The sequence below is a fragment of the Apteryx rowi genome, unplaced genomic scaffold, assembly GCF_003343035.1.
Source record: "Apteryx rowi isolate R43461 unplaced genomic scaffold, aptRow1 scaffold_235, whole genome shotgun sequence".
Lineage (NCBI taxonomy): Eukaryota > Metazoa > Chordata > Aves > Apterygiformes > Apterygidae > Apteryx > Apteryx rowi.
Window position 1 is genome coordinate 375813 of NW_020448697.1, and position 19655 is coordinate 395467.

Consider the following 19655-nt stretch of genomic DNA (forward strand, 5'->3'; position numbering starts at 1 on the left):
AGTATACAATCTTTTAAAATAAAACAAGACAACTACACACCATGAGGCCCCAACCCTATCAGAACAGGCTAGCTGTGATCTGAACGCACCTACCGGCATGACCCCTTCCATGGGTGTATACAGAGGTGTTGAACTCCCACCAGCTTTGGCAGGAGCTTGGGATGGAGCTATTCAGCCTCGTCAGGACTGCAACAGTTCCAGGCACAAACAGGGATGACATTACAGGCCAATTAAAACTTTCAGAGTAAAATCAGTAGGCATGGTAGAGAGTACATCTGGTGTCAGCAGCTGAAGCAAGGTTTCAGGATTGTACTGGTAAACTGGTAAATGTTACTTAGCCACCAAAGCAGTGTTTCTTAATGATTCTGCTTCTAGATATCATTCCAGAAAGCTACACTTCGCTTGGCCAGTGAGGTCTGAAGGCAAATGAAGGGGCTAGGGACCCCCCCATCCAAAAAGGCAAAAAGAGTCACCAAGAAGCCCTGAGCTCTCTATTCAGAGAAAGAAGGTTCACTGCATCTCACTGCCTTTTACAGAAAATCCTTCTACACTCTATTCCCCCCCCCCCCCCCCCCCCCCCGTGTTGTAGCTACTGACTGGTTCAAATCCTATAGACAAGTCTTAGACTGGGAAGAGTCCACCTCCTTCTTTTCAGCTCAGTTGCTCTTAGGCAATGACAGCACACTTACGGGATCCTCGGAGGAATCTCATCTTCTGTCTTGAAACGGCCGGTCCAGAGGAGGATTTTTTTGTCAAACTTCGAAGGCTTGTAACTTGCAGCCACCTTGTGAGCCTGCTCAGCTTAAGGATCAGAGAAAAAAAAACACCCCATCACACCATGCACTAAGAGTAAAGGACGGGCACRGTAGTAACTGTGGAAAGGGAAATCCCTTCTTACTGCCCATCCCAGCTGCTGGAAGCAGCCCACTCAGGGGTTAACTTCCAGGTGTTCCCTCTCTCCCACGCAGAGTTGTCTCTACACCGCATCTCGAAAACCTCTGCATGCAATGAACCCCCGCGGCGTCCGACGCCGGCTCCAGCCCTGAAATCCGCCCCGCTTTCCTCTCCTTGGGAAACCGCCCCGGTGGGAGCCCGGGAAGGGGCAGCGCCGCGGCGGGAGGGCCGGCGCCGGCTCGGGGGCTCCCCGCGCCCTTACCGCGGCTGACACCGCCCAGGCCGCGGTCTCGGCCCGCGGCACCGGCGGCACCGGCGGCGGCCAGGAGGCGGCCCGGGCGGAGGCGGGCGGGCAGCATGGCCAGGGCAGCGCCGGTCCCCCGCGCCGCCGCCGCCGCCGCCGCCGCCGCCGGGCCGCCGCCCGCCCCGGCCCCGCCCCCGGCCCGCCCCCGGCCCGGCCCGCCCCAGCCCCTGCGGCCCCCGGGGCGCGGAGGGGCAGCAATCCCAGCCGAATGTCCCCTCAGCCTTCTCCAAGGTCCGAGCCGTGGCCCCTCCTTGGTGCAGCCGCCCGGCGCTCTCCGCAGGCAGCTGCTGAAGGAGCAGCACCGCCGCGGCCCCGCGGCTCTGCTGCTCGGCGCCTGGGCTGCCGGGGAGCAGCTGTCCCTTCCCCAGAGAACTCCTCTGACAGCTTTAACAGCTGTATGAGATAAGTCTGTGGGTCATTTTCTGGAGACCATTTCTGCTACTTGAAAATAGCCACTGAAAGAAGCCATCCTTCTCACTTCATCCACCTAACAAGTTCATACACTAAATCTCTAGCCTTAAAACATTAACACTGAATCAAAACATCAAAACATCAAAACTTGCTAAAGAAACACACGAGGTGGTTCAATTTCATTTTTCAACACAAAGTGGACTTATGCCCTGTGATGCCACCCTGTGCATATCCATTTTACCCCTTCTAGAAGGTTCAGACAAATTCTCATGATACGCTTTTCTGTTTATTTCAAATTAAAAATGTTTTTTGCTTTTTTTCCCCCCCCCCTCTCTTTTATGTGCTGGACAGAGTAAAGCTTTGTTAATGAAAAAGACAAATATTCAGTACAAACTGATATCCTTGCAAAAAAATGAAAAAATGCTTTAACAGAAAGCTAGAAAACTCTGCACAGAATACATATTTAATAAATGACAGCCAATGCTAGCATGATACCAATGATAATGTAACATGGTGTTTCAACAGAAGTATTTCTGAGGCACCAAACAGCAGATGATTTTACTTCTGTTAACCAGCTTGAGAACTTTGGGCAGAATATAGAAAACCCTGTTTCATACGAATGGGTCACTAGGTGGCAGCTTTTCAAGTCCCTTGCAGATGAGAAATCTTGAGTGTTTGTAGCCAAACCCCTCGGTTTATTTTCAGCAGCAGAGCCTGAGGTAGACAACTCTTTCTGAAGGCAAATTCTTGAGCGGAGATAATCAGAAATTTGTCACCAAAGTAATTGTTAGCTTCCTTGATATTATAAGTTTTTAAAAATGCCATTTGGACAACATTTCATTCTGGAAAGACTTTCAATAAAGTGTTTTCTATGAAATAAAAAGCCCCATGTTGATATTTTCATAATTGAACATGTACAGTTTCCATTCTGAAATCATTAAAATAACAAAATGTCCTTATTAATGGACATCAAAGCCATTCCAATCCATTTAATTCATGCCAAGTTAAAAAAAAAAATCCTCTCACATTCTATTTCAGGAAAAAAATGTCTTTTTGCAAATAAGACATTGTCTAAACAGAAAAATCCAGTTCTCTCTGAGATCTGTATAAAAGCCACACACTGGCTTTCTGATGACTGTTTAAAAATAACCAAAACAAAGAACATGCACCTATTTGCACACACAGACAGCTGTTCTGCCCTATTTCTGAATGTTTTGGGGGAGAAGCAGAAGCACCAGAAGAAATAACATAGAGGATAAAATAGGAGTTAGGGTCTGCTTGTAGCTCTTCTTCCTTTGCTTTCTTTCTGCTTGAACAGAGAGACTGGACAAGTCTCCTTGTCTCTGGAGATGCAGCTGCAAGGGGTAGGTAGAGACAGCGCAGCTTGGGCTGGGCTGCTCAGTGGTGCATCCTGAATACTGCTACTATTTGCTAGTAATTTTGGTAACCCACAGATGTAGAGTCATGGCATAGCTCTGACAGCATGTTACTATTCATGAGCGATGCTACTTCTCATGACTGCAATAAGTGCCACCTGCAATCAGCAGAACTGCAGGGAAGAAGCCTAGAGCTCAGATAAATAGTCCCCAGCACTGCAAGAACTGCAGAGTAGAAAACTGCTCAGAAGCTTATGGGTGGATGAAAGAGGTCTGAGCAGTTAAAGCTCCTGAATCTTGAGGAACCATCATTATGCCCTGGAAGAGATGACTTAAAAAACCTGGTGGCCTTCACGGTTTTCATTCTTTCTAGAGATATTGTATACTGTTTGCTATCACCTTCAATTGCAGTCATTTGGTATTACTACAATGAATGAAATAAAATCCCAAAAGATTAAATAGCTTTGTATTTGGAACAGCCTCCCATTGACCTCAAAAAATGGAATTTTCATGCTTGACTTCTCTGTGGACAGGACCATATTTGGGGATAGAGATAGAAAACGTCAAGATGGGCATATGTATCTGTGAGCATTGTGACAACTGATGTCACGCTCTCTTCACAGTAAGAAAGCAGATCACTGGCTTCTTGCAGACAGGGCATTTAGAGGCATATTTAATACAGCTTGGTATAGCGTCCTCTTTCTCCAAAAGTGTCAGGTCCTCTCAGCTACTCCATTGACTTTGCTTTACACAGAAGACCTGAGTAGCTAGAGAGGCAGACACAGCATACAGGAGTCATTGATAGAGGGTACTCAGTGGCACCGCCAAAGTGGACGAGCTGTTTACATGTAGCAAAGAGGTTCCTGGCAGGAATGAGACATGGGATGTGTTTAAAATTAGATCAATCAGAAAAAAAACTTCTCTTGTTTTTTTTTGTTTGTTTGTTTTTTTCTTTCATGCCTGCTCATTCATGTTCTCCCCTTGAAATTCAGCCATATGTGATGTCTTTCCTCAAAGATCACCTTTATCTGTATACCTTCATATTGCTGTCATCACTCCTGTTCCTCAAGATACTTTTCTCATTGACCTATAGATCAATGATTGCCTATCGTACTTGGCTTTCAATCTAAAGGACGTTTCCTTGTAAGAAGCACAGACATCTACTGGGTGGAAACACTGCACAGGTACATGTATTGCTGTTATTCAAGGCTAAATCAAATTTCATAGGGAGAGATAAGGAAATTAAGTAAACAAACTCAATTTTACCTAACAACATTACTTTAATCATCCCCTTTCCTTTTTTGTTGAAGACACAGTATACTTAACAATTTGAAAACAACAAATACAGATACAACATTCTAGACAAATTAATTTTGCTAACCAGCTTAGTGCTGAAAGTCATTGTACAATGTAAGCATTGTTTTTTCTCTTTTAGGGAGATTTTTTTTTGCTGCACTGGCAGACAAATTGCAGGAATTTTAACCTTACAATACATACTAGTTCATATTCAGAACAGTACTTGTAACAACGGATACATGAACAGCATTTGGTGCATAAATCTTCATTCCTCTCATCAGCTATAGAAATTAAATAATTACACAAATCTGTATGTAAATTGTACCCTTACCATTCAAATTACTTTAAAAACTTGCCTTCACAGATACATGTTATATATATACGTCTATATGTCAAAGTAATTTCATTGCTTGTGTCCATCATTGAAATGCAATCTATAGCTATTTTTACTAAAATTTGAGCAGAAAAGTCATATAGATATGGGTGAAAACATATAAATAGAAATGACAGAAAAATAGATATATTGTACATAACAGTAATACAATATGTTTGTGTAATGTTGCAATTACTGAACTTGATTTTTACCTGCCACAACATCAAATTATTCTAGATTCAAACAGAAGCAGAGGCAAAATTTAAGAAATTAGTATTTTTTCACATTAACATGGCACAGAAGTTAAAATAGCAGTGCACAGTTTCTATGTTCCCGGCTATTGGCTTTATGAAGACAGAAAAGTATTCTTCACAGTGCTGGACTGGGCCTACATATCAGAGCTCTGGTGGCATGGTGCTGCTGTTCAGGGTTTTGAAAAAACTGTTGCCATCTAGCCCAGCTGGGGAGGCAGAACCCCCAGGGCAGCTGTGGCCTTTCCAGGAGAAGAAAGCCTTTGCCACTGATGGAGAGAAGTGGTGTAGTTGTCCTGACAGAAGAATCCCTCCTTCTCTGAACACACGCTCTGCTGCTAGTACAGAAGGTGCTGCATACCTATACGTACAGAGCTACAAGCACACACTCATGCGGTATAGCTAATATCAGTTACTAGTTGTGCAATTGCTATGTATTGGAATGATGCATTGTCATTTTTTGTTGAAAATCAGATTTTTTTTTTAAACAGGTAACAAAAAAACTAAAATTCCCTGGATGTATTCATGCTGATCTCAGTGGTTACCTTATTTATACTAATGAAAAGAATTGGTTAGGGTTTAACATTTTTTACATTACACAGTGTGGCAGAGATTGCTTGCTTCCTTCCTTGAACTAAATAGACACCTCAGGACAAACATGGTGGGTCCTCTCTCCTCATGCATCAGAGGAGGTGTGTGAGATGCAATTACCTACAAATATGGGAAAAAAAGGGAAATGAAAGTACCTATAATCACAGAGCCCCAGAGAAACCCTTCAGTTTTTATATAGACCTGTCTCTTTCATTCATTATCAACCTGGTAAATAGAGGGAACTTTAAATGTTGCTGTGGCACTCATCTGGAATAGGGTGTACAATTCTGGGTGCATGTATTGAAAAAAAACACAAAGGATTCACCTGTACCATGCGCAGAAAAGGTTTACTTTTGGATGATCGGGAGAGTGGAAAGCCTATCTTAAAAGTGGAGACTCAAAGACTGGGCTTGTTTAGCTTAGCAAACAAAAGCTAAGAGAGGGTTCTGTTTCCTTGATAAAATATATTCAGGCAAAAAGATGAGCTCCTTAAACAACCAGGCACCAAAGATACAAGAACAAGAGGGTATAAACAATTTGTGCCTTCATATCTGTGAGGAATAAGAAGAATGCTGCTAGCTCTTCTAACGCTTCTACCTCACTCAGAGATGTGAGGTTTTGGGAGAGGCTCCAGTAGGTTTACATGAGCAGACAACCTGTGTTAGGATGGAGAACAAAAGGGACTGCTGAGTGGGACTGGATTACGTGGTGCCTGCAAGAGCAGGGGCTGGACTCTGTGACCAAGGAAATCCTTTCAAATTTAGTAATGAATAACTTTTTAAGTATCACTGGAGATGGCATTTCCTGTGGCCTACTCTCTTTGGGGAAATCAAAAGGAAAGAGACCTAAAAGAGAAATGGCTCACTCAAGTGCCTCGTTTATCTTTGGGCATTTTAACGCTACCCGGTCATATGCTGGACAGTCTTTTCCTGGACAGCATCCTTGCTGTACTTTTAGGAAGAACTTTCCCTATTATTAGTCTCTGCCCAGGCACTTGAAAATGGCAGTTTCCATTTGCCGAGGTTTTCTCAAATTTACATGAGTCTGAGATGGTAGCTCGGGAGCTGGAAGACTTTGAATCCAAAGAAATCTGACTAACAGCAACACTGCTTGCACTCTTGGAAGAGTATGTGTAAATCATTTTGAGAAAGGCAGATTTTGTGTTTGTTTCTTGCTTATAAATTATGATATAGCACTTAGGAAGAAAAGTACAACAGAGAATTCCATAATTGGATATTAAAACAACAATGATTTCAACTGCTGGAAGGTATTTGCCAAATGTGGTTGCATAGACAGGGATAAATACAATCCATGCTATAAAGTAAATTAGCATGCCAAAGGTTATGAATTTAGCTTCATTGTAGTTCTCAGGTAACTTCCTACCTTTAAAGGCAAATATAAAGCAAATGAAAGCGAGAGCAGCTATATAGCCTAACATAATCCCGAAAGCCACAATAGAACCTTCATTACATTCCAGAATTATTGCTCTTGGAATTGAGAAATTTTGGTTCACAAAAGGGGTCCTAAATATTAGCCAGAATGTGCAAATGATAACTTGAATTCCAGTGCAGGTGACCACAATGGGAATAGGTTTATATACACATTTCAGGAAATTCTGTAGCTTGGGATCAAAGCTGAAGGCTACTAAAATTTTTAGTGACTTTATTAAAATACATGAAACGCAGAGTGCAAAACTTACGCCAAAGAGAGCTTGCCTAGTTTTACATTTGAATTCTGTGGGTTCACCCATGAAAAAGGAAGTGCTTAAAAAAATTAAGAAGTGGCTGAAGAGAATAATATAGCAGACAGTTAAACCTCCAGATGCCTTTACAACTGGTGTATTCAAGTTTTTAGTAAATATTACACTAATTGCCAAAATCAACACAATCCCAAAAGCAGAGAGGAGGAGTAGAAAAATAGCAAACCAGTCAGTCCAGTTGAGGAAATGGATTGTCTTTTTGTAGCACGTAGTACTGTTCATGGGAGCCCAGTAAGTTTTGTTGGTGCATTGGTAGCAGTAATCTATATCTGAAAACGGAAAAGCAAAGATAACTTAGAAAACCGAAGTAAATAAACTACAAAGTGGATTATCAAGGCTTGAGATACAGCAGGAATGTGGGATGCTAAAAGAAAATATATATGTCTGATCACTCCTGACTATTGCTGTTGCTGTCCAGGTGGAGGAGCTGCAGGTCTGTGGTGGCAGTGGCAGGAGGCAGTGGACGGTGGCAAAGATGACCATCTGCCACTTGCGAGGAGGCACTGGGTGCCTCCAGGGACAGGAAGGAGACAGGGAAAATGGCCAGAGTCCCAAAACTGTCTTGACCATCTCTGACAGGGGATGCATAACCTGGTCAGAGCTCTGCACAGGTTTACTTTAACTGAAACTTGAATAATTACTGGAAATGAAATCATTGGAACAATGTTTCTTTCGTTCACCTACTGCTATAGGAACCAATAGCTTTCTCCTTACAGACAGCTTTTGGAATACAATAGAGAATAATCATTGGTCTAGATTATGCTTTCAAAGGCTAATTTTGCTGTAAATTTCCTATTCTCTGATACGGAGAAATTTTGCAAGTATTTGCATTAAAAGGATAAAATTTAATTTCTTTCTGCTCACTATCAGGATATTCAAAGGACATTGTACCACAGATTTCTTAATTACATCTCTCTTTTCCATAGTTAACTTTCCCCTTTTAAAAACATTATTCAAACTATAAGTGAACCAGTGGTAACATACACATCAGATTTGTTTCTAGAAAGTATTACTGTACAGTCATATCAAACGTCATAGTACTCCTAGTAAAGACCAAAAATACGATGATAGGCAAAATAAATAACCCTTGTACTTCCACTGAACTGGGTGTACTGCAATAAGACACAAAACAAGGCTATCTTTTAGTGAGAAACAGTCTCATGAATAAATCAGACAGCCTCTTCCTTCAGACAAAGGATAATGCTAGTCAATTGGAAAATCTAATTGCTTTAAGTTTGGTCTTCTAAAAAGCATTTAAACCAAGTTTTATATACTGAATGCTGTTCTTTCCCTTAATATTTGGAAAACTGGGCATAAACAAATATTTTAATCTCATTCTGAAGTTATACCCAAGGTTGCCAAGTTACATTATACACAAACAAAACAATTCTATTGATCTCTAAATAAACTTTTATTTAGATCATAATTCTTTACCTGTTTGATTGCTGTAATGGTTTTCCGGGCAGTAAACACACTCATAGCAGCATGTGTGTGGACTTTCTGTAACCTTTTTCATCTGTCCTGGTCTGCAATGCTGGGAACATGTTGACTGAACCTTCTGCAGTGTGCAGAGAACAAAAAAAAAAAATCAACTAAAGCACAGCTAATTACTAAGAACAAATCTCTTTTAAAATAAGCCTCCATTAATTCTATGACTTGCATTCTCTTTTTGTAACTTACAGGTGTTTTAAGGGAATTTGCAAATGATGCTGAAAAAAGGCATTGTAGGCTCTGTGTTTCTTGTATTTTTTTCCGCACAGTCAGCAAACGAAAGGAAGGGGAACTATCTACCTGATAATTTTGCAGCCATCAGTTTTAATTTTTGGCCCAAAATGGCAATCAGTGGAATTGTCTATACTTTTAAGATCCCGATTTAAGTGTCTTATTCAGCTTTGAAACTGGACTTTAGACTGTGAGGATCAGATACAAAAAAAGCACAGAAGCATCTGACATGGGACTTGGGTGGAATTTAAGTGACCAGTTTCACAGCTGAGATCTTGAAATCCTGCTTGGTTGCTCTTAACCCCAGGGGAGACACCTCAGCTCTGCAGGTGCTTCCTATTGCGGCTCTGAAACTCCTCACACTCAGCAGTACACGTCTGAGTCCTGCCAGGATATGGAAACCAGTTGCTCTGCCCAGGTCTCCTGAGAGGTTTTCTCTGCCTGGCAATCTCACAAAACAACTGCCATGCCAGCAAGGCTGAGCTCCCCACCAGTTTTAATGCAGTGGTAAAAGCATTTGTTAGGGAGGTGTGGGGGGTCTCAGAGGAAATCTGAGCTGCATCTCCTGGAGGACTGTCTTGACTGCCAAGCTATCAGTCTCTGTAAATGAGGGACTTTCCATCTTTCCTTTGGGTATATTTGTACCAATATGATTTCAGGAGTCATGGTCCAAAAGGAAGCACCGTTATGAGGCATAGTGATTAGAGCCCTTTCTCAAGATCTGAGTTCAGGTCCTTGTTCCAAAGGCACTTTCTGTAACATGGAGAAACAGTCCTGAGGGACACTGCTATTTCCTCTCTCTCCAGGATGTAGCCCACACGCAGATGGAGATACTTTCTCGCCATCCTGTGCAGTGCCACAAAGAGGGAAAATATTCCAGGTCTCCTCCTGTCCTCAGCCTTTTCTACTAGCTGAGTCTACACCCTGAGACTAGCATTCAGCTAAACAGCAGGTTAGCCTTCCTTTTCCCATTAGTGATGAATAATTGGCAGCACAGGACCACGGTCAGTCACAGCTGCGGGGTGAACCAGCACCATCGGCAGTGCACAGACGATGGATTATCCAGCTGGAACTGACTGGGACTACCCACGAGTCCTGTCTACACCAGTGCTAGGGCTCCAGGGCTCCACATGCCTCACGAGCTTGTAGTTGTGCTGACCCCAGGGCTAACAGGAGTAAATAAGCAACAAACACCTCCCCCCTCCATTTTTTTCTTTTTTGCAGTAAAGTGACCAGATATGAGTCTTTATGTGCAAAATAAATGGCCATGTTGCATAAGAAAGAGGACACTTATACATAGACATTTTCTATTTTAAAATACTTTTCAAGATCCTGGAATAGCATCCTTAGGACAGACATAGCTTCTGATTTGTTCATCTTAGGAAACCTCATAGAGCATTCTGAACCTATAATTCAATCTGAAAGCATTGAGGCTGCTTACAGGTTGAAGAACTTGCTGAATGTGTAAGGCGGTAGAATACACCCAGGGAGGATTCGTCACTAAAAGGAGAGCATGAAAGTACATAAGAGATTTCTAACTGACACATACTTCAATTGAGAATCCCAGATGGAGAAAAAATATATGAAGCAAATTTCACACGTTATGCCAAAAAATTAAAGGTTACCTTTAAGTCCAGAAATTCCTTTCTTTTTTCCTCATCCTCAAAGACAAAATGACCTGTCTCTGTGTTGTATTCTGCCATTGTGGTGATTTCCATGTGGCCATCAATTTCTTTCCAAAGAAGTACATCATAATTAGTGTTCATATCTCCTTTGGAGTCAAACTTGATTTCTTTGTCATCATCAAGGACTGTAACTTTTTTAAGTTCTTCAAGGAGCTGAACATAGATATAAGAAACAATGCTATACATCAGTATCATTTCAGTGTGATAAAATCAATAGTCTAACATCTGTACAATGATATGAAGTTAAAAAAGGGAGAAATTCTGCTTTTTAGGAGCACAAAAATCTTAAAATTAAAAGAGATCTTTATAATTGTTTAGTCTGACTTCCTACACAGAATTACATTATTCAGGTAATCCTGTTGGTCATAAAAATCTATTACTCAAAAATGATCACTTCTTAACTCTATGTAATGTATACAAATACTCATGTTAGTATTTTTTTCCAGCCTGGGAAATTTTGTTACAATGATGGGGAAGAAAAGGTTTTGTTTACCAGAAACAAAGTAGGCCTTTCAGAAGTCCCCTTCTTGTAAAGAATTACATGAACGATGCTACTGCTGTTATTTTATTATGCCCGGAGTAGATCTGAGCAACATTCGCTTCCAGACCAAGCTCCTCTAGGGTGTCTGGAAATATCTACTTTAACATTATTTTCAGCTGTGACTCTACTGCAGCTGATGCTGTGGATTGCAAGGTGAGACTCAGAATTATTAAATAAAAAATAAATGCCGATTCACTCAGATGAAACAGCATACATCACAATGGCAATAGATAGCAGGGTTGTATTTGATAGAACATAGGAAATATCAAAAACAAAGGTGCTTTAATAAGATAGCTGTCTAACTTAATATTAAACCCATTCTGTTCTTTTTAATAGGGTGAAATTTCTCTCTCCCTCATCACAAACAGCCAGATCAAGAAGTTCCATGTGAACCTAGAAAAGGACAGGTTAAGGCACATATAACTCACTCCCAACTCATGGGGAGACCATAAGAGGACAATTAGCCATACTGGTTCTTAATTGGAGCAGCAGCTTTTTCTCTTTGCAGGCATAACAATTTTAGGCAATAGGGGTTAATTAACATGAAACAAACCACGGTTTTGATGAATGGCTGAAATTAACTGCTTCATTTGAAAAGCTCACTCTTACATAGATCCTGTTTGAGACTTGTAGCATTTAAAGATGTTGTCAAGAATGTCATCTTAAAAGGGTCTGGCATATATAACTGAGAAGAGGTGTCATTATTTTGAGAGTTCATATACTCTTGCTGCATCTCTACCAGTTTATGAAGACCCAAAGTATGCTTCTATCTGGTATTTCATCCAAGATAAATGTACTGTAGTCTTATGGGACTGAAGAGGAAACTTTTTATTCTATATCCCCAGGCAGGTTGTTTAATCTTTCTCCACCCCACTTTTCCAATTTATCTAAAAATATAGAAACAACAGTGTTTTTTGTATATATCTTGAGCTTCAGACAGAAAGCGCTAATAATTAGCAACATTATGGCTAAGTCGATGAGTGTTTTTGCAAAGGCTGTAACACCAATGACTGATTTCTCAGTATATGGAGATGTGTGATATGGATTAGTTTCAACCTAAACTTTGTATACACCCACTTCTAGAGGGCTTAGGTTCGGTGTAGAGGAAATGTATAACAAAAACAGCACCAGGGGAGTTAATTATCTCTTTTGGTTTTCTTCGTGAGTTCTTAGCCTCTTAACAGGCCTCTTAATTTTGGTGGTTTGGGGTTAAATTCAGTCATGATGTAAATGCAGCTCCATAAAGTTGCCTCCACTGTTGAGCAGTCCTGAATTTGTCCTATCTGCCTTTACAAATTTATGTAAAAGGTTGATTGTTACTGTTTTTTTCAAAATCCCCTATCTTGGTTTGACCTGCTCTGACCTAGGATAAGAGGTCAGAGTAAGTCAGAGTGCTTCAGTGTTTGTTTGACTTTTAAATGAACTTTTGTTTAATCCTCTGAGTAAAAGTGTGTAAAAGTGAATACTCGTGAGCAGGTTCTTGGGTAAAAGGTCAGGTCAGGTTTACTTGTCTGATTTTTCCTGTTCTTTTCCCACCCAGTACCATTTGATTACAGATGTGTTTTAGGCAAGTACCTCACCCATCTTAAAGATGTATGTCTAATTTTCCTACCAGTTTCAGTTTAAATCAAGACACATATACTGCAGAAGAATAGTCTGTTGCATTTCACTTTCAAGTGAAGGTTCTTTATAGAGGAAGATAACGTGAATTCAGACAAAATGGAGACAACAGCTAGGGAGGGAGAGGGAAATTGAAACACTTTGGTGAACTCTCTTCTCCTGTAACATTCACAGCTCCCAAAAGCACTCATTGCCGACTATTACACAGGTTTATAGCAACAGGACCAACCATTAGTAGTCTATCATCAGTATCTTAAGATAGATTGACCATACAGTGTTTATCTCTCCCACGTGACTAGCTAGTAAGATGTTCCAGCAAGAAGCCTATACACTGACTTCATCCAAGCTGATGCCCACTCTGCTGTCCTCTGTGAAGGTGGTGGAAGCAGGTGTTAGCATAGCTAATGAAGCCCAGCAGCTAAATATCTCTTCTGCACCCTGGAGTCATGTGTTTACAGCCATTGCTATTGTATCCATGCAGGAGGAGATGATGGGTGTGAATTTGTTCATTATCAGATAGTTCTCTGTACCACTGGACACAGCTGGGGCTTAGCACCAAGACCTTCTGTGTCTATGTGGGCCAAAAAAAAGGAGACAAAACTTGAGCCTGGTTCTTAACACTGCAGCAGTGAGGTGTTTCTGCTCTGGCGCATAGTCTGTGGTGTTTCAATTGGCTTATGCAGCGATGAAGAAAGGCAGGAACAGAAATAAAAAAAATGTCATTCAATAACAGGACCAAGGTAGTAAATCCAAGAATGTGGGAGGGAAAAGGAAACGAAAGTTATGCAGAGAGAATGAGACCTGAAAGAACTAACTTCATACCTCCCAGGGAGTGAAAGCAGAAGGATCCTTGCAGTTTCTGTCTTTGCATTGCCCCTTAATGGCATGAGCAATGGCATGGACTGCAAGTATAGTACTATAGATAAATCCTGGTTCAGTGTTGGCAATCAAAAAATCGTCTCTCCAGATTTGATGTTTATTCTCAGCATTTTGTGTCAGATTCTCTTGGGATTGGTTTGAAATGCACATTTGAAAATCATGGTACTCCAAGTGTGCACAAACTGACAAAAGCGTAATATATTCATGTAAAAACTTGTTGTTTTCAGTGGGTTTTTCATGAAGGGTTCTCAGAAAGTCATGAAATGTAGATATGTTTCCACTTTTAAATCCAAACCCCACAACAGTTCCCAGCTGTTTGATACTGGGAATTGTACTGATTTTGACTGCAGCTGACCAGTTATCACTTGCAATCCAAATTTTATTTACATTCTTCTCAATTGCCTTGTTAAATAGTTTGAGCACATGGAATTGTCTCATAAAGACAACAATAACATTTACTCTGGTTTCCTTGACAATCTTCTCAATTGCTTGATCAACTTTGGTGTTAAAAGTGTTGTCAGAGAGATAGGCAGGCAGCATTTCTTTAAAAGCTATGCAAACGTTGTTTGCCATGGCCTGGACCCCAAAGCTCTCCAGAGCAAAACGCCCATTGTCATCATCAGTGGCTATCACTCCAATCCAATTCCACTCAGACTCACAGATTAAGCGGGCCATTGCTCTTGTCTGATAGAAATCACTGGGGATAGTCCTTAAAAAGGAAGGAAACCGGATTTTGTCACTGAGGATTTCAGCAGATGATGCAGGACTGACCTAGGAAGAGAGAACAATTCAGTTATGGAAGGGGTCTGCTCCAAAGGAGACCAAGATCACCAGTCACTTTTGCTCTGTCACTCAGTATGACCCAGGGCACCTTCTTCCGTGACTGGGCATGAAGCAGGTGCAGCCAAAGGGGTGGGTTTCCTCACCCCAGCTATTAGGATGAAGATACAATCCCAGTACTTTTTCTTGGTAGCCACCATTTTTGTCCTCTTGCACTTAGTTACTTTGGTGAAGGCTGAGTACACAGTCTTTCAAAAGGGGTATGACAGTTATGCCGGTATGAGAATTTTGTTTTAACCTGTTCAGATATCATCAACCTGCTATTCAAAACCATATTCAAATCATTAGAAACATTCAAATATTGTTTGAGTTATTATTCAAATGATTGGTAACTTTATATTTCGCAGTATTTTTCTATCACTGAGTATGCTAATATGGTTCATCCACATATACATTTTCTCTCCAAACTTCAATTGCTATGTTTTAAAAGTATCATAGTCTCTTGGAAGAATCTCCCAGAGAAAACAGTAACCAATACTACAGAATACTATAATAATCTTTTATATAAAACATTTGCTATCTTTTTCCTGTGAATGTAGCTAGGGAAACATAAATGGAAAAGTGACATTTAAATCTATTTAGTTTTTAACCCTTGTCTATGCTCTTTTTGAAGCTTTCCAAAATGAGAGGCACTTATCTCAAGGGGATACCAAGTCTTAATGTTGTCAGAAGATTACAGATGCTATTGAAGAGAGAAATCTACTAGGTCACCGTTTCCATCCCCATGTCACAATGCAGATTTCTTTCCTCACCTGCCTTTTGATTGAGTTCAAGTGTGGCATTTTAATTTAAAACCTACTATAGCTCTTATGGTGGAGCTGGAGGTCATAATTCCTACCACTGCAGAGGAGTAGATTCAGTTATCTTAGGTCTTTTGCACGCTTGGTTACTATGCTGCTACTTCACAGTAAAGGTAGTTTATGCCAAATTGCCGCCAGGGTGTGCAACACAAAATAGTGTGGAAGTGATTTTACTTCTCAGTAGCATGTCCTGGCCCATTATAAACCCAGCTCTTCCACAAGAGTTGTGCAATCCACAGCAGCAATGTAAACCCCAGCCTAAGTGCAAGCATGGGACTGTGCTCGCTAGCATTATTTCCTGTGTTAAGAGACAGGTCAGAAATAGGGAAGAATATTTTGGGACGGTGTGGATCCAGATCTGTATTCCTCCTCTTCTACAGCTACATGAAGAATAACAGGAGTAAAATTGTCTTTTAGAGCAATATTTCTCACTTCCTGTGCATAGTTAGAACAGACCTGGACTCCCAAATCCAATCTCTCTCAGGCAGGAGAGAATTTCCAAATTTCTGGCCAAATTAGATTTTGAGTTTCTTTCAGCTTGAGATAGAGTATTATCATATAATACATTCATTATCACCACAGGCCAAATTAGACACAGTGACTGTAATTCAGCTGCCTGAACAAAGACATTGAGTAGCATCGGAGGTACTTTAAAGTAACTGACACATCAACATGGGTTTAGCAAACATGCTACAGGACCTACAAGAGACCAGCATCATCCTGGAATAGCACATAGAGACATGTACCTAGGGCATATAAAAGAGCACTAAATGCCTTTGTTTAGGCAAGCGAATCAAGCACTCCAATCAATCTCACGCCTCCTGATGTCCTTAGCTTGAGTCAAATCCTGCCATGTAATAAACATGTGACTTGCAATCCCTGTGATCAGAGCCACATCTTCTAACCATAACCTCTGTTCAAAACAAAATCATTCCCTCAAACCTACCTGTGGGATTAGTTGCAAAGCCAATAGCCTTGAAACTGCCATTGACACCTCAGAGTAGCTGGCTCCAATGACTGCCTTAATTCTTGGTATGTAGTCTGAATAGTTACACTTGAATTCTACAATATCCTTAGAAGAATTGAATTTAGACAGGAACCTCAGAGCAGATGCCATGGCTCTTGTAACTTCTGCACAAGTATCATAGATTTCATAGCCCAGAGTAACTCCAGATAACAATGTTGAATTGTTGATCATTTCAATAGCATGTATCATTGCAAGTGTCTGAAGAAAAACTTGAATTTCAAAGCTGTCAGGAAACACAGAAGTTTTATTTTAGATAAGCATCTTTGGGAACAAGGCTGAAGCAAAGTCTGTTTTGAGCATATCCTTTAGAATTTGACAACTACTGGAAAGAAATGATGAATAATATATTTGGTGTGATTTACTTGGGTTTTTATGTACTAAAAATTAGAAGTCATGTATTTTGCTCTTATCTGCAAATCAACACAAAACTTTAAATTTACCTAAATAAAAATTGCTGTTCTGAAAAAAAACAGGCACTAAAATCCAAATTTGCATGGTAAATGAAAATTTGCAAGTTATATCTTCAGGAAGTAGCTGTCAAAATCAGTAGGGCTATTCTAATTTACTCCACCTAGTCCAGTAATCTTTTTTTTTTTTTTTGGATGTATTTACTTTCACCAAAGACCTGAAGCAAAGAAAAGAAAGGACTAAGTATTTCTGAATAGAACTAAATATTTCAGAGGCTGAGGTTTTCTAGTGGTTGCATGGAGTTTTCTAAAATCCTCTTTAAATCTAATGAAGTTAATAGAGCTATTCCCCTTATCATCAGTGAATATTATAATATGTTCCTTATCAGAACTACAGTTATACAAAATATCTGCAATACCRCCAACAATCCTCTCAGGCTAGGTTCTCTAAAGCTTTCAAATCTTGCAAGCCAAATTAAATTTCAAATGGATCTGAGACAATTTATGACTTTATATAAAAACAATGGAAGGCTTACAAAATGACCAATTTTGTCATCATTTTGAAATAAATCCAGGTTGATATCTGCATGTCTAATTGATCATTAAATTCACAGGTAGGATTAAGTTGGATCTAAAATTCAAATGAAACTTTATGATTTGTACCTGTATTAAAATTAAAGACAATGTATATTTGGAATTTCTAATTTAGGAATATTAATTAAATATTAGAAATATTTAAAATAAAGTTCTTCACCACATTTCCTTTGCATTATTTCCATAAAACAAATGTTTAAAGTACAGTAGGATTTAGAGTCAACCAAATAAATATTTTGATGCATAGTCTAAACCTGAATGTGTACACAACATGGTGTTTGCACAATCTATATAATGTAATTCCACTATTATTATTTGGATAATAATTACAATCTAGTCAGCAAGGTACTATCATAGATTTCAACTGCTTTGTCCTGTGAGGTGAGAGTCATAAGGACTTAGATAAAACAGAGCGGTAGAGCTCTGTCTGCGTCCAGATCATCTAGGTGCAACTTCATCACAAATAATGAACAACTGCACAGCAGAGTACTTCAGACAAATAGCAGTAAATTAGCATTTACATGAAAATTAAATTAAAAGGGTTGTTCAGCCCAAACCTCTAAGGTTATATGATTATTTATGAAGATTGAGATAGGGATCAAAAACTCATTTCCTTCCTCAGACAGCCACGGTAATTTCTGCTGCATGCATTCTGTGCTATGTTATGCACAATTTATTTGATGTCCCAGATATTTTAAGGAGTAAGAGGAGTAACCAAAACAGATTTTTGTTGCTATTAATATGAAATGTACATGACCAATGTCAGTGTTGCCTTCTTTGGTATATATGTAGTTTACAGTATTACTCACCTAGCACAGTTCTGAATTACTGGCTTGATGGGATGTTCTTCTGGATGCAGCATTTCATTATGAACTGCAAACAAGCCTCCAATAACAATGTCTCCTGGAGAACTGGCGCCCACAAAGTCATCAGTATTCTGGCAAGAGTAGGCAATATCAGTGCTGATCGCAATGCAGGGAATCAAAAAGCTAACTAATGCCATGTTTCTATTTCACTTGCTCGCTACCAACTTTAAGTCAATTAAGTTCACCGCAGTGCCAACAACACTGTTCCTATTTCATCTATAAACAGCAGCAAAGGAAAAAGGCTGCACTCAAAGTTAGTCACACTTCACAAGTTACTCATATTTGCTCAGCTGGCTTAGGCTGCTTCATTGATACTACTAAAGCAATGCTGTCACATAAAATGTGTGAGTGTAGGGGTGTGTGAGAGAGAAGAGGGCGGGAAAGAGCTAAATGAGTTTAAAAGGAAATGTTGGACATAAAATCTGTTCTGCTGTGTTCAAAGATTATTATACTTTATATAAAACACATGGCAAATATTTTGGTATAAATTTGGGCTTGTCCTGAACACCTTCCAGATGAGTGCAGTGTGAGAAGAAGTGATCATGTAACATGCTAGTAACATTACCGCAACCATATTTTGAAGGTATGGTCCAAAAAATATCAAAAAGAGACCTTTTCACTACAGTGGGCTTTTGATCAGACTCTGATCTAAAAAAAAGCTGTCAAAAGGTTGCATTTCTCTCAATCTTTTTCTTATAATTTTTTAAATCTTTGTGTTAAAAAATGGTTTGGATAATCTAATCTTCATGGTTTTGGTGCATCCACAACTCTTACTAACTTCAGTGGGTTTAGGATCAGGTTCTGTACTACAAGCCAGGCTTTGTTTGCTGCTTGCTAGTCCAAAAGACAACAAACAGTGGGAAATTATAACATAGAGCCTAATTTTTTGAAAATGTGGAGTACACTCTCTTCCCCCTTTACAGAATCACAGAATGGTTGAGGTTGGAAGGGACCTCTGGAGATCATCTAGTCCAACCCCCCTTTGACCAAGGACACCACCACATGTGTGGCAGATTCTGTGCTTTGGAAGGATCAAGAAGCAGCTATTCTCAGTACCATCATTTCCCTCAGATTCGCAGGAATCTCGTTTGTAAAATCTGATGCCATGGCAGTAGGGAACTGAGGAAAACAGAGAAGCAGAGGCTGGGTTATCAGTTTTCATAAACTCCAAGCATAGACACCAAAGTGAGTACATCTCTTTAGGACACAAAAGTAATTGATGCTACTAAACTATACCAATTGACATAAGAGACAAAGATTTTAAAAAAATACCTGTTTTTTCTTGACATTGGGAAACTTATTTCTCTATTTTCTTATAATAACTTCTTCATACTTTGCTTCCTTTGGTAGAGTGCCAAACCACTCCGAAAAGAATGGGGTCAGTCATAGAGCTGATTGTATTACAGSAAAGCTGGGTTT

The 19655-nt window shown here is 40.0% G+C and overlaps 2 protein-coding genes across 2 annotated transcripts in view; both read right to left on the reverse strand.

The window, feature by feature from the left end:
* Positions 1-1253, reverse strand: part of FAM162B (family with sequence similarity 162 member B) — a 9005-nt gene extending 7752 nt beyond the window's left edge. Inside the window, exons 1-2 of the mRNA XM_026065946.1 lie at positions 1157-1253; positions 690-801 (exon numbers count right to left, since the gene is read on the reverse strand). Of these exons, the coding sequence (XP_025921731.1) occupies positions 690-801; positions 1157-1253 (209 nt within the window). The remainder of the gene's footprint in view (positions 1-689; positions 802-1156) is intronic.
* A 5150-nt stretch (positions 1254-6403) lies between these two features.
* Positions 6404-18373, reverse strand: GPRC6A (G protein-coupled receptor class C group 6 member A). The gene is made up of 6 exons (XM_026065975.1): positions 18180-18373; positions 16289-16592; positions 13646-14473; positions 10603-10815; positions 8690-8813; positions 6404-7524 (listed from the first exon to the last, which is right to left on the reverse strand). Exons 1-6 carry the CDS (start codon positions 18371-18373, stop codon positions 6404-6406), a joined length of 2784 nt encoding a protein of 927 aa, XP_025921760.1.
* Positions 18374-19655: the final 1282 nt, after the last annotated feature.

Coding starts and splice junctions, on each gene's coding strand:
- GPRC6A (XM_026065975.1), bottom strand. CDS start 18,373: ATGGCATTAGTTAGCTTTTTGATTCCCTGCATTGCGATCAGCACTGAT. Junction 14,474..16,288: donor CTTTGCAACTAATCCCACAG/GTAGGTTTGAGG, acceptor CTCTCTTCCTAG/GTCAGTCCTGCATCATCTGC. Junction 10,816..13,645: donor CTGCTTTCACTCCCTGGGAG/GTATGAAGTTAG, acceptor ATCTATGTTCAG/CTCCTTGAAGAACTTAAAAA.